Source organism: Solanum pennellii, chromosome 9 (genome assembly GCF_001406875.1).
Source record: "Solanum pennellii chromosome 9, SPENNV200".
Taxonomy (NCBI): Eukaryota; Viridiplantae; Streptophyta; class Magnoliopsida; order Solanales; family Solanaceae; genus Solanum; species Solanum pennellii.
Window position 1 is genome coordinate 77,494,742 of NC_028645.1, and position 15,167 is coordinate 77,509,908.

Genomic DNA, 15,167 nt, shown 5'->3' on the forward strand with positions numbered 1-15,167 from the left:
GGGGGGGGGGGGGGATGGGATTTAGATGAATTTAGAGAGTGTTTGGTACAAAGGGAAATGTTTTTTTGAAGGAAAATATTTTTTGAAATATAAGTGATTTTCTTTTTATGGGAGAATGATAGAAATTCCACCATTAAGTTTTCTTAATACCATTATTTCCTATTAGTTTTACAAATCTCTAAAATTTCTCATTTTCGCACATCAGATTAATGTGTCAATGCATCAGATTAATGTATCTCACACATCAGATTAGTGCATCATGTATAACATGTAAATCAAATTAGTGTATCATGTATAAAATGTACATCAGACTAGTGTATCATGTATAAAATGTAATGTATCTTACTTAATGATTAATGTATCTCGCACATCAAATTAATGTATCAGCGCTTATATTATTATATCAACTTGAGAGATTTATGTAATTACAAACTTATAAGGGACAATGATAATTTTGCCTTAAAGGTATGTAATTTCTATCCTTTGCCCTTTTCTTATTTATATTTGTGTGTTTGATTAGTACGAATAAAATATTGTTCCAATAATATTTAGGCATAACAAGGGAAAATATTATGATATTAAACCTAAAAGTACATCGTGAATTCAATATAAAAGAATTGCTGGGGTGTGACATACTTCTTAAGAAAGATATTTAAACACATTAATCAAAAGGTAATATCTATATTACCCCTTTTGATTCTTTCCAAACTCTTTTTAAAAATAGAGATAATCATTATTTAAGATTTAAACGTGCTTGAAAACACCACTAAAGAAGTGTAATTATGGGAAAAAATAATTAATACATTCTTAAAATTTAAAAAATGCATTTATTTTGAATCCTAAAAAAACTGGCAACAATTAACTTATATTGGACTAGAGAGAGTAGTATATTTTGGGGAAAAAATATTATAATCGGAATTGAATTTTGAATCGAAATGTTATTGAGAGTTGGGTTCGGATGTTGGATGTCAATCAGGAGTCGAATTCGTAACAATGTTGAAAGTCAGGGTCGGATCCCCTTCGAAATCAAGTTTGAAATGAGGATCGAGTCCCGAGTTAGGATTAGAAGTCGAGTTACAAATCAGGATTAAGAGCCGAGGTTGAAGTTCAATAGTGGGGAGTCTGATCTCGTGCTCCAGGTTGAAGTTGGGCCCTGTGTTTAGGATAGTGATTGAGTGTCAGGTCCCGAATCAAATTAAAATGAACTTCAAAATTGAGGTAAAATTTGAAGTCACGTATCAAGTTGGTTGAAGAGGTAGATACCCGACCCTAACTTTAGACCTAAGAGCCTACTTTTCACCTCGTAATGGAAACTTCCGCTTTTCGACCGTAATTTCGTGCTTTACAATCACATTCAATGGATTTCACCATGAACCGGGAGCTGGCGAAGACATGCAACTTCCATTTTAGGATATACAATCACATCTTGAGCATCTGTATTTCACTCCTTTACGTCATAAGACGTGATCTGACTCTAAAAGAAGAAACTCCTATATTCAGATATCTAATAGTCGAAATTCGTAAAGCTATGCATATGCTCTTTGAAGATTTTTCAAAACTTTTTTTTTTTTAAAAAAAAACAAAAACAATATCTTGAATTCGACTTCAAAATTTTTTTTGATAAAAAATATTCTTTTTCATACTGAAGGCACCCATAATTTGAGATGGAATGAGTATGTCTTTATATAAGATTCATCCCTTAAAACCATAATACTATTTTGTTCATTTTGTCTTTTATTATCACTGAACCCTTATAATTTAACATAATATGGTGGCACTAATGAAATTTGTAAAACTTTCCAAGAGTTTATGTTATTTTATTTGATTATTTGATTTTGGCAATCTAGAAAGAGGGAAATATAATTCAGAATTTTGAGGTAAAAAAATTGAGAGCTTTCAATTGTAGACTTCCAAGTCTAAAATTTGACCAGGTAGGCAGCCATTTTTACTCAGCAATGAGAATTGAGATGTTCTTGTTGACTAATCTTCTTAAAGATTGAAACTTTATGATTCAACATCATCTTCATCACCATTTCTTTTAATCTGTAATGGAAATTTCTTCACTTTTCTCAACAAAAAATATTTTTTTTAACAAATTAACGCTATTCTCATGCCCATTTTTGGAAAGTGAGTAACCCCAGTTGCTCTTGCTACCCTGTATTACTTCTTTTTTTTTAAGTCATTCCTTTTTTATTTTTTTATTTTTTTTGTGGCCTATAATTTCAAGATTCATCTTCACCAATTTTCGATTTTGTTGTGTTCTCTGAAAGCCTAAAACTTGGATCCAAATTTGTTGTACAGTGGTGAAGTTTGTAACTTTTGAGTGATGGGTTCAAAGCCATGGCTGCATCCGGCTCCAACATATCGTTTATTGGAGACGTTTTGGGATACTGATGATGATGCCCCAGGTCCACGCTGTGGTCATACTCTTACTGCTGTAGCTGCTACCAAGACTCATGGTCCGCGGCTGATTTTGTTTGGTGGAGCTACTGCTATTGAGGGAGGCAATGGGGCTGCACCTGGCATAAGTAATTCTTTTCTTTTGTCCCTGTTTTGTGACCCAATTATCTGTTTTTTGTGTAAAGATTCAAACTTTGTTGTTTCTTGGACTGACATTTAGGTTAATTGGGTTTTGATTGATTTTAGGGTTGGCTGGTGTAACCAATTGTATTCACTCATATGATGTTCTTACCAGAAAATGGACCAGGTATGTGTTGTACTTCTGTAATTCTTATAGGATCTGCTTCTATATCCCTATACATATTTTTTTTTGTGGGATGTTAGGTTTTAGGGGAGTTTTGGAAACGAAATGATTAGTTTGTTATGGTGGTGATATTGATTTCATGCTCCTTGAATTACCTATTTACTCAGACTTAGACCTGCCGGTGAGCCACCTTCACCAAGAGCTGCACATGCTGCTGCGGCTGTTGGAACAATGGTTGTATTTCAGGTGATCAGAAAGAGAAATTGAAGTGTATCATATTTAATTTTTACCGTTAAAGTGACCATTAGTAATCATAACTACTAATATCTATTGTTGTTTTGTTATTAGGGTGGGATAGGACCGGCTGGGCATTCAACTGATGATCTTTATGTGCTTGACATGACAAATGACAAGTTCAAGTGGCACAGGTTAGCTTCTGGATAGGCAGTTGCATTTCATCTCCCTTTTTCAATTATTTATATAGATCTTGGTCCATGACTAATTACCTTGTTTGTTTCTAGAGTTGTGGTTCAAGGTCAGGGTCCTGGACCGCGGTATGGCCACGTAATGGATTTGGTTGCACAAAGATATCTGGTAACTGTCAGCGGCAATGATGGTGAGCACAATATTTCTATGAGTTACTGATCGAGTGGATGTGCTTTTTTCTTATTACCACATCAGAAGATCGAGTTTGTGTTCTTTCATTTGCTATATAGTTTACTGCAGGTTATATCCACTATGACTGTGAACAGTTGGAACTCTAAGCACTCTAGAACATTAGGGTTTTAGGGCAAATCAAAGTAAGACAAAATATATGCACTGGCTACTTTAACCCATCCCCAAAAGAAGGATAAAGATGTAAGAGCAAATAATACCCAAAGTAAAATGCTGATTTTGCAGATCATTTATCAGATCAACAATGTTATGTGAGAGTGAAGCTCGGCCTCTTAGGCCGAACATAGTCATAAGATGAATGTCCTAGAAAGGAAAATGTTATGATTGATATGAAGCAATATAAGATTAGAAATAATCAAGTCTGACAGATGGTGCAAGCGGCACATATGAAGATGTTGTCCTACATTGGTTGAGGGTAGGAATTGTTGTCTTCTTATATCATGTTGGGTAACCCTCACCTCATGAGTTACTTTTAGGGTTGAATTAGGCCCAAGGTCCATTTTCTTTTAGGCCCAAGGTCTATTTTCTTAAGTTTTAGCATGGTATGAAGAGTAAAAACCATCCCTATTTTTGGTTTACTAAAATGTTGTGCCCTATGTTATGGTGCCTTTGCTCCTAATGTCTAACCTGGATGTGTGTGTTGTGGGGGTGGGGGGCTTATTGGATCCCTACAATGATTGAGGATATGGGTTGTTTGTCTCCTTATATGGTTTTAGGCAATCCTCACTTCATAAGTGCACTTTTTTGGGTATTTAGAGCCAAGGTCTATGTTCTTTACATAAGATAAGTGAAGAAAAGATTGCATGGAATAGTTTTTTCATGTCTTACGCAGACCTCCAGATGCTCCATTCTGTATGAAATGGGAGATAAAGGTAACAAAAGGAGATGATGTATGAGTAAAATTACTTGAAGGAGAGTTGTCTTGGAAGACCTAAAGTCTCTATGAATCTATACAGATTTAGCAAGGATCAGAACTCAATGGAAACGTAGTAGAAGCACGATGCAAACAAAGTATCCGTTAGGTGATGCCAACTAGTTGGGATTAAACTGATCATTCATGTAGAGATAATTTTGAGATTTAGAGAACCTCTAATCAGGGTTGGATCTAGGTGGACAGGGGAGGTTCAGCCAAAACCCCTGGATTAAAAAATTACACCGTATATATGGGGTTAAATTTATTATTTATGATTATATATGCTGAATGAACCCCCTCGACGCAACTAGGAAGCGTAGCTCAGTAGTTAGGGGGGTTCAGAATCTCTCCAAGGTCGCGAGTTCGACTCTTGCTGCTGCAGGTGCGCCTTCATTAATTTTTAGCTTAAATTTTGTCTTTCTTCACATCCACAGGCCACGGCTTTCAGCTATAGTTTTAATCTCACAGCCCAAGCCCACAAGTTGAACTTTCAAGGGGTTGTTTGATTTGGATTTGACAAAAGTTAATACCCATATTAAAATTACTAAAGCTTATATATAATTGAGTTAAAGTTTGATGAGAATTAATAATAGTTGGTATTAATTAACACAAACATTTGATTTTTTTCATAAATAATATTTATATAAACCAAGTGAAAATTTCTATTTCATTTTACGGAGGATATAATATAAAATAAGAATAGGCTCCTAGTAAAAATATGTTTAAGACGTTAAAATAGCATAACTAATAGCGAGATCGCCAAATTTATAAAACTTGTTGTTATGGTAAGTACTTTTTATCAGAGGTGCTTTTCGGAAAAATATATTTTGTAGATTAACATTCCGTATTTGGCTAATCAATTTGAATGTTTTTTCCTGTCAATATTAGAGATCTAATTTGTGCTTGGCCAAAATTATTGAAAGTGCTTTTGGAGAAATTTATGTTTTCAACTTTTGAAAATAAGTTTTTGCTACAACTCAAAATAACTACGGTATTTTTTTTCCCTAAAAGCACAATAATTTTAAAAAGGCTCGATGAAGCAGGACATAAGTAGGAAAAAATATTAAATGGAACATGACAAAATGAGTTAAAATTTAGTGGGTTAAGATTAATCTTTGCCTTTCGCTGCTCCATTCCTTTTACTCATCCTTTTTGCATATTTACTTTCTATATTCAAACCCCCTGAATGAAAATCATGCGTCACCACTGCCTCTAATTTTCCTTAGCAAAACTTTTTAGCATTCGGTGAAATGACCTAAATAGAGCACAATTAGTATAGACAATTCATAGAGTTGGCCGGCCCCAATTGATTTGAGATTGAAGCATAGGTCATTGATTGACTGTTTACTGACTGACTAGTCATAAATAATATTACATAATTTGGAATGATATCATGGATAGTTATGTCTTGATCTAGCTAAGTTTTCCATAATTTTACTTCAATGGCGTCATAGCATTATCTGACCACATCTATTTTCCTAACGTCTGAGTAACAATGTGATGTATCCATAATATTCTGAATTTTGAATATTAGAATGCATGTTTATTCACAGTTGTTGGGCATACAACATACTTTAGAAGCAGCAAAAAGAAATATGCAGCTGTAGCATATCATTTTATCATCTCATAGTCAAAAGGATTAACTAGTAGATATTTTTACCTTTACAACTGGCTGTAGCGTGACTGATAAAAGATAATTGGAAGACCTCTTTTCTTGCTTTCCTAACTCCTAACATACATCCATTTCCATAATTTTGGAACAAGTTGGATATTGAATGCCATAACTCATTTCTGCAAAGTCTAGCTACTGCAGTTTACCTTTCAAATGCATTAAGAGTTCTATGCTGAACATTTATATGCTGCATGGATTTTTTAGTTCTCTTTCACTTAGCCCTCCTTTTATATATTCTTATATGTTTAATTTCACTGATTTCCAGGGAAAAGAGTTCTTTCTGATGCTTGGGCCCTGGATACTGCTCAGAAACCTTATGCATGGCAGAGGCTGAATCCAGAAGGCGATAGACCGTCAGCTAGAATGTGAGTTTAAATGGTTTACTCTCATTTCCAAGAAATCTTAGTAACTTTGAGAGTCTTCCTGATGTGTTTTTGTTGATTTTTATTGTTATTAAATGTACTATCCTTGCTTATTTTAATTCATGAATTTCAGACAATTAGATCTTCTATATCCATTTGTAATACTACCCTATTTTCATGCTTAAAGCTGTTCTGGGTTGACAATAGAAGCGTTTCTCGGAGACTAGGTGTCAAATGATAGACTGGGGTAACAAAAATAGTTATTCTTGAGGTTTTGACATGCTTATTCATCTATGAGCTTATGCAACAATCCCTATGTTCAGAATCCTTTGATTCTCAGCAAGGGCTTGAGTTGCTTGACCAATTTAGGACATTTCCTCCTTAATATTTCTTGTCAGATCACTCATGTGTCTTCTATTCATACCTCGCCATTGTCTCTGTTGAGCATAACCTTCTACTTTCAACTTGTGGTGTTATTTCAATTCTTTTTATTTGCAGAAGTACATATCCCCTTCTATATATTTCTCTTTCCCTTAGTTGCTATGCAAATATGTTTTTGTCCTTGAAATTGTCAATTCTGAAAACTGTGTGTTACTGCTATCGTCTCCCAGTTATCATTTATTCTTGGCATACCCTCTCTGAAGTAGTTGACACTGAAATGTTTTTGACTTGATTGCTCTATCCGGATGCTGCTTCTAACATAATTTTCTCCCTCAATCTTCCCACACTAGACTTCTTTTTATCTTGCCTTTTTAATCTATGGCTGCCTCTCTCTGTATCTCGTTCTTTTTACCTATTATTTTTTCTCAGTAGCGTACATATTTATGGTGTGGTTTTCTTACTCTTAATGGTACTGTAGTCTTCTCTAGATCTATCTTTCTGAAATTTATATTCTTTTAGGTATGCAACAGCTAGTGCTCGGACTGATGGCATGTTTTTGCTTTGTGGGGGGAGAGATGCTTCAGGCACAGTAAGTAAATTGTCATATAGTCATCAAGGTTTTTACCGATAAACTATTCCTGCTTCGAGATAGCAAGTTCTTTTTAGCTAATGCACACAGTTTGTTAGTTTTTTAACTTTATTTTGTATAGTATTTTAAAATGTTAGTCAAGTTGTGTTCTGCATAGGAAATTAAAGTAGCTGGTTTTAGGTATCCATAAGCTCAATCTTCTTGGATATGTAATCATTCTTTCAGCAGTATATTGATGTTGAAGCAACTAATAGTCCTAAACAAGGAGGACCTTTGATACTGTGGGTTACGACCTCGATATTGTGCATTTGATATGTAGTCTTCTAAATGATGTGGTTGCTGATTCCTGGAGTGCTTCCATTTGCAGCCCTTAGCAGATGCTTATGGGCTGCTTATGCATAGGAATGGGCAGTGGGAGTGGACTCTTGCACCAGGAGTGGCACCATCATCAAGGTATCAACATGCTGCGGTAAGTACTATTTCCTGCATTCCATGTTGTGTCATAGTGTTTGATGGAGCTTGGCATTTAAGAAATTAAAGAAGATATTTACATGTAAGCTAAATATATGTGAAGTACCAAATTATCCTTTTAAACGAATGGTAGTGAGATTTCAACATGTCTTTTCATCTTTTCTCTACTTCCAAAAGATTGGACTTCTATATAAGATTAAATAGCTTCGTAAAAGAGAGAGATTAAATTCTTTTTGTGGACAAACTAAAAGACTTTGTGTCGGAGTTTGATATTTCTGCTGTTTGGGTCACGTCTATCCTGTTTGTTCCCGCAGACCTCACTTTCTAATATTTTCTGAATTACATATTTGCCTGCGATTAGGTATTTGTTGGTGCAAGATTACACGTTACAGGGGGTGCTCTTAGAGGTGGACGTGGAGTAGAAGGTGAAGCAGCTATTGCAGGTATATGTGGGATTTTATCCTTAATGCATATTTTGATTGCTTATATATTATCAATGGATACCATTAAATCTTTTCAATTTTATTGCTTTTAAAAGTGTTGGACACTGCTGCTGGAGTTTGGTTAGATAGACACGGGCTGGTAACTGCTTCACGTGGTAGCAAGGGCCACAATGAACAAGATCCTTCTTTGGAGCTTATGCGTCGCTGTCGCCATGCAGCTGCATCTGTTGGTGTTCGGATATATATCTATGGTGGTCTTAGAGGAGGTAATGAATGCCACTGGCATATGCAGATTTTACACTGTTCGAATGATGTCTATTCTTCTCCTTATCAGAACCCCCTTCAACTGGTTAATCTCTATACTTATCCTGCAGAATGTTTGATCTAGTGTTAAGTGTACTTACATGAGTTAAGGTATTAGAAGGTTAAGGATTTAAAGGTCTGTGACTAAGAAAATATACTCTTAACAACCCATCTACAAAAGGATTGTCAAATGCTCTAAGTTGATTCACTTTCAGCGACAGATCACAGATGTAAAAGGACATTTTCTTATTTTTAGCACTTCTGCTTACCCATGAGCAATCGAAATTTAGACAGATTTTACAAATAATAGTCCAGCATTAGATAAACATTGAAGAGAATGATGAACAATGAATTGAGAAATGTAAGCTAATTTTATGGTCATATGTCCTTTCTGAAATAATAATAAACTACCTAGTGAGCTCTTGATGGTATAGATGTCTCTTCTGAGGGTCTATTTTTTATGCCTCCCTTTGGTACCACTATTGATGACCATGTCATTTGCTTTCTGTTGTATAATGCTAGTATTCCTCATTTTGTCTTTATTTTTCTTAATCATTATAAGCTTGATTCTGGAATATTCTTTAAGTAACAGCAAATCAGTTAAACGGATTTGCATGTGCTGTCAGAACCATTGCGATTGTTGGTTTTGAATTCATAAAATCTTCTCTTTTTTATAATTCATATTACCATTGAGATCTTTGATTTTGAATTCATAATTTCTTTCTAGGAGCCTGATTGGATTGCTTCATTTTTAGGTGCTTTTAGCCCAAATTAGCTTTTATGCAATTTTGTAGTGTTTGGGTAAAATAAAAGAAGTGCTTTTAAGCACTTATTTTAAGCCAAAATAATAAAAAAAAGAATCCAAAATCCATAAGTTAGAAATCCTAACCTATAACTTTTGCCTTACACGGCATAAGCTCATTCAAACGAAAAAAAAAAAGAGACAGAAAGCCCATTCAGACGGGCTCTAAGAGTGAGAGCAGATTGATTGCGTACCTAAGAGATGAAATTTGCAAGTCAAATGCGTGGATGGTGTATGTTGGTGAAGTAGCATTTTATACTCTTGTTGTCCCATTTATATGGCACAATTTGATTTTAGGACGTTCCAAAATATTTAGGTGATTTTTCAATAACAATATTTACAAAAATTCAAATTCACAGAAACATATTGGATTTAAACAATGATCATTTGTTTTCGCCATTACACTGACTTATCAACTAGTTCTAGTGGTGGATGGATAGTATTATTACTGGGTTCAACTTAGCCGGTTAGCCCAACATTGTCGATATAGAGTATGCATATATGTGTAAAAAATATTGAATTTTTGATAGATATTATATTCTGAACCGATAATTTTGGAAGTGTAAGGGGTTCAATAATAACATAAAGATCGAACTCATACAATTTGAATTATGAATCCGCCTCTGCTAGTACTTCCATATTTTCTCCTCTTATCAGTGCTGACTTTCCTTGTAATACTCCATTCCGAATACTAACTGCATCGCATAATATGCGATGGAGAGAGTACTTGTTTGCTGTAGCAATACTAGTTTTGCAATGAATGGTATTGTGAAAAGGGCCTTCATATGGAACCTAAAGAACTTCATAATTATGGTGTTATATGCTTTTACTAGTTGCATGTTGATCAAGATACTCCCGGGTTCAAGTGGTTTGACAGTGTTCTTAAATCATATTATTTTGCTGCAGATACACTTTTGGATGAATGTCTGGTTGCAGAAAATTCTCCGTTGCATTCTGACATCAATTCCCCAGTCTTAGCGTCTGAGAGAGCCATTGGCATCCCAATGTCAAACAATTCAAATTTATTTATAGATCCTGATGGAAAACCTGAGATCCACCCATCCGGTGGGTTGAGGTAATATTTGTTTTATCTTTAGTTCTTGATATCATTTTTCATTTAGCTCATCCTCATAGTTTGAAACATCACATTTTAACAGCATGGATAAAGATTCTATGGAAAAATTGACCAAGGATTTTGCTGCTGAAGCTGAGGCTGCCAATGCTGTCTGGCAATTAGCGCAGGCTGCATCTGCCATTCCTGAAGTAACTTCAGTCTCAGACGAGAGCTCTCAAGTTCCAGACACCGCTTCTGAGGGAAGCGACAATGAGTCAGCTGTCCGCCTCCATCCTAGAGCTGTATGTACTCTGCTCTCTTGTCTAGTGCTCGTTTATTTGGCAGATGGTAAAATCACTTTCCAAACTGCAGGTTGTAGTTGCAAAAGAAACTGTTGGGAACCTGGGGGGAATGGTGAGGCAATTGTCATTGGATCAATTTGAAAATGAGAGTAGACGAATGGTTCCCTCATATAATGATATTTCAAATCCAACAAAAAAGTTCGCAAGGCAGAAATCACCTCAAGGATTGCATAAAAAGGTAACCCCAGCAAACTGCAACGGATTTTTTCCCTCAAACCTTAATGGGTTAACGGAAGTATTCTCTATTTGTTAAGGTGTGTTATATTCCTTTTGCTGGTCTTTATTTCTCGGGATATTAATCTTCTATTGCTGTATCGCAGATCATATCCACTTTGCTTAGGCCGAGAAATTGGAAAGCACCTGTTAATAGAAAGTTCTTTCTTGATTCATATGAAGTGGGTGAGCTGTGTTATGCAGCTGAGCAGATCTTCATGCATGAGCCTACGGTTCTTCAATTGAAAGCTCCTGTCAAAGTGTTTGGTGATCTTCATGGACAGTTCGGTGATTTGATGCGGCTGTTTGATGAATATGGATTTCCTTCCACTGCTGGAGACATGACGTAAGTCTGATCAAAGCTTGACCATTAATTTTTTTTCATTTGCAGTAGCTTGACTGCTCTGAATAGTTTCAACTTAAGCTTGTGTTTTAAGTTTTATCATGCTTACCGAATCTTATTATCTCAAACTCTAAATACAGATGAGTAAAATAAGAAATTATGTTAAATTTGATATAAGTTGAAAGGAATCTGCAATTTAATCTATTCAGGAAAGTTAAAACATAATAAAATAATGTCTCCCAGCACCTGCGGTCAGCTATACACTTGTAGATTACAGGTAACCCTGCTAAGAAAGATTACTTTGCTTAGCATATGATAGCTTGAATAATTTGGATAATTCCTCCCCAGCTTAAAGCTTTAGTTACATGTGGAATAGCTTCGGTTTGACTCTAAACCAAATTGGTGAGTTCTCCCTGATAACATCAAGGGAATACATTGCCGAAAACTTAAAAAATGAGTAATTTCATCTAGCTCCCAGTCATTAAATTCTCTTCTGCATTGTATCAGCCATCCTGTGTTTGTAAATCAATTTGCCACCATGACTTCATTGTTCAACCCCTTGTTTTAATAAGCTAGAAAGATATTCATCAGACTTCCATTGTCATGCCATTTATCTGTCCAATAGTTAGTGCTTCTCCATTTCCTAGCTTAGGTGTGACGTTCTGTTGACAGTCACCCAAGTCTACAAATATTTTTCCATGTAACAGTGTTATTAGGTGTTATCATTGGTATGGGGGCCCTGTGGGCCTTCACCCCATATTTAGTGATGATATTTTTCCTTCCAATACTCCTCTACGGTTGTTTAATTGATCTCCACTGCCGTTTAACTATAAGGCATTTGTTGTGAAGTCTGAGAGTTTTGATCACCAGTTCTTCTTTTTTTGCTCATCTTACGGAGTTCCAGTTTACAAGATTAAAAGCTTTTGGCATCAGATCGCCCTCCCTAAAAGAACTTTTCCTCATCCTAGCCATGCCTATTGCTGGTTGAAAAGTATTTCCAAACCTATTGATCTTCTCTTCCACTTCAGTAGGGATGGGAATGAGAGACATGAGGGAAGTGGTAACCTATCTAGTTCACTGCTTACTAGCGTAAGTCTTTCTCCCATAGATAAGTACTGTTTCTTCCGAGGGGATAATTTGTTCACAATTGTCAATTGCTACCTGCCAAAATCTTTTTATCATTCTGCTTAGCACCAAGGGGAAGCCCCAAATATACTGTGGGTAGATTCTCAACCTTGCAACCCAAAATTTCAGCTAACTCCTGTATGCATTCTTCACTATTTACAGCATATATGGCTCTTTGCCAGGCTTTATTTTTAAAGCTGAAACTGCTTCAAATGCCAATCAAATAGCCTTGAGATGTAAAAACTTCCCCCTGTCAGATCCACATAGAATGTCAGCATATATAACTCTAAGAGGGGTGGGACCTATCCAAGACTTCTGTCAATGTTTTGTCATTCTCCCCTTTGATTTCCATGTGTGTTCCAATGTTTGTCCATAGACGTTAATGTATAATCAAAGTTACGAACCATGTGAGTTGATTGGATTAGTACACTATTTCAGTTATATATATATACACGCACAACACTCTACTGGTATGCTGTAGACTATTTATTATCCTATTAAATACTGTTTTTTGTGCTTGAAAGATCAATGTCTTGATCCCTGAGGTTTGCCACTATTTGCAAGATTGTTTCTGCTATAATTTCATAGTGTATAAACTAAATGTTTGATGTTTCTCTTTCTGAGGCTATAAGATGTCAAAAGTTTGTAACAAAGAAGAAAATGTTAGCAGTTTGAAGCTTTTTAACTATTAAATGTAATATTTACTATTGTACACAAATATCTTCTTATCAACATCTCGTGTCTGATGACCATTCTTTATGTGGTTTTCAGTTATATTGACTATTTGTTTCTGGGTGATTACGTTGATCGAGGACAGCACAGCTTGGAGACAATCACTTTACTCCTAGCTCTAAAGGTAATCCTTGTCGTTGTCTAACACACTCATTTTCATGTATTGACATCTCTTTATCTAACCAAATAACTCGCTTGTTCTGAATTTCAGATTGAATATCCAGACAATGTTCATTTGATAAGGGGGAATCATGAAGCTGCTGATATTAATGCACTTTTTGGCTTCCGTATTGAATGCATTGAGAGAATGGTAAGTTAGAATGTCAAAGTATATGTAGTACTGTCTACATTTGTCAAATTCCGAGTTTTGAATGTAGAAGTTTTATATATATATATATATATATATATATATATATACGTGTGTGTGTGTGCGCCCGCGCGCGCACGTGTGTCCTTCGAATGTATCAGGCAATTCTGATGGAAGACACCCATGTAGGGAGAAAGTGATGGAATCTGGGCTTGGACACGTTTCAATCAACTTTTTAACTATCTTCCACTGGCTGCTCTCATCGAAAAGAAAATCATCTGCATGCATGGTGGCATAGGGAGGTCAATAAATTCAGTTGAGCAGATAGAGAAGATAGAGAGGCCAATAACAATGGATGCTGGTTCGATAATCCTAATGGATTTGCTATGGTATGTTGCTTTTTTTCAAAACCAGCTGGCAGGACAATTTAGAGAAGATTTTTATGTTATTGATTTTATTTGCAGGTCTGATCCCACAGAAAATGACAGTGTAGAAGGATTAAGACCTAATGCCAGAGGACCTGGTCTTGTAACATTTGGGGTATGTCCTGCTTTTCTTGATAGAAGTTCACCAGTTCAACTTGGTAATTGATAGTAAAAGTTTCAGACAATAAGGGAATCATTTTTGAATGCCAAATTTCTTATTTTGTGTGCGAACCTTTATGCTCCACTGAATCTTTTCTTATTTTAAGCTCAATTTTTTCATTATCGTGATGTGATTCACTATACTGTGGATTCCTATTAAGGATGCACATGTCTAAGGAAGCTTATATTTTTCATGTCAAGATTCACATACAAACTACAGTGTGGTCTTACAATAATTATGGACTTTGCAGCCTGATCGTGTAACTGAATTTTGTAAGAGAAACAAACTACAGCTGATTATTAGAGCACACGAGTGTGTCATGGATGGATTTGAAAGATTTGCCCAAGGGCAGTTGATCACTCTTTTTTCTGCCACCAACTATTGTGGTAGGCGTTAAATATTTAAGTTTTTACTTTCCCTTGTATGAAAGTATGCATTCTAATAATTTCTAACCAAGAAAATACATTCAGGAACTGCCAACAATGCTGGTGCTATACTAGTTGTAGGCAGAGGGTTGGTTGTTGTTCCAAAGTTGATCCATCCTTTGCCGCCTCCTCTTCTATCCCCTGAAACATCTCCAGAACGAGTCATGGATGACACTTGGATGCAGGTAACTAGGATGCTTTCCTTTTCCCTATTCGAGCTTGCAGTTGTCACATTATATCATACTAAGGTGTGTTCATTGTATTTAGGAACTCAACATTCAAAGACCGCCTACTCCTACTAGGGGCCGTCCACAACCAGATCATGACCGGAGCTCACTTGCCTATATTTAATGCTCGGTCATATACCATTGCTGATGCATTCATAAATTGATTGAAAATGCAGCAGATATTGTCCATGTATATCTCCGTAGTCTTCAAAAACCCTGGTGTATTCTACAGATACAAGGCATCCAACATTGTAAAATAGCTGGAGAGATAGAGTTTTAGCTGTTAAAAGAGTGAAAAGTTGATTATAGATTAGTATTGATGTTGCTTAAACAGGGTTATTTATAGTGAAAGGGAAGTATTGTTAGCAGGGTGCTAGGTGTTGTGATGTAAAAAACTAGCGATGTCTTATTCTTAAACTTGATCATTAGTGTGGTTTTTCTATATAAAAATAACGTCTTCAAATAATTTTTGGTGATGT

General features: G+C 35.6%; 1 protein-coding gene across 2 annotated transcripts; it reads left to right on the forward strand.

The window, feature by feature from the left end:
• Window positions 1–1,753: 1,753 nt before the first annotated feature.
• On the forward strand, window positions 1,754–15,154 carry LOC107031519 (serine/threonine-protein phosphatase BSL1). 2 transcript variants are annotated; one of them, XM_015232925.2, is made up of 22 exons: window positions 1,754–1,931; window positions 2,302–2,528; window positions 2,647–2,707; window positions 2,872–2,950; window positions 3,053–3,132; window positions 3,226–3,320; window positions 6,230–6,329; window positions 7,227–7,296; window positions 7,664–7,765; window positions 8,129–8,210; window positions 8,306–8,476; window positions 10,222–10,390; window positions 10,473–10,671; window positions 10,742–10,909; window positions 11,052–11,290; window positions 13,184–13,268; window positions 13,356–13,454; window positions 13,641–13,840; window positions 13,916–13,991; window positions 14,287–14,422; window positions 14,507–14,646; window positions 14,729–15,154. In XM_015232925.2, exons 2-22 carry the CDS (start codon window positions 2,327–2,329, stop codon window positions 14,810–14,812), a joined length of 2,637 nt encoding a protein of 878 aa, XP_015088411.1. In that variant the 5' UTR covers window positions 1,754–1,931; window positions 2,302–2,326; the 3' UTR covers window positions 14,813–15,154. The 2 variants fall into 2 exon arrangements, with proteins under 2 accessions (XP_015088411.1, XP_015088412.1); XM_015232926.2 differs by lacking the exon at window positions 1,754–1,931 and adding an exon at window positions 1,973–2,127.
• The last annotated feature ends 13 nt before the right edge of the window (window positions 15,155–15,167 follow it).

Bases quoted from the DNA above. Each gene is read 5' to 3' on its own strand.
- LOC107031519 (XM_015232925.2), top strand. From the start codon at position 2,327: ATGGGTTCAAAGCCATGGCTGCATCCGGCTCCAACATATCGTTTATTG. The intron at 2,529-2,646 runs GTAATTCTTTTC...GATTGATTTTAG, and splicing joins TGGGGCTGCACCTGGCATAA to GGTTGGCTGGTGTAACCAAT. The intron at 8,211-8,305 runs GTATATGTGGGA...TGCTTTTAAAAG, and splicing joins AGGTGAAGCAGCTATTGCAG to TGTTGGACACTGCTGCTGGA.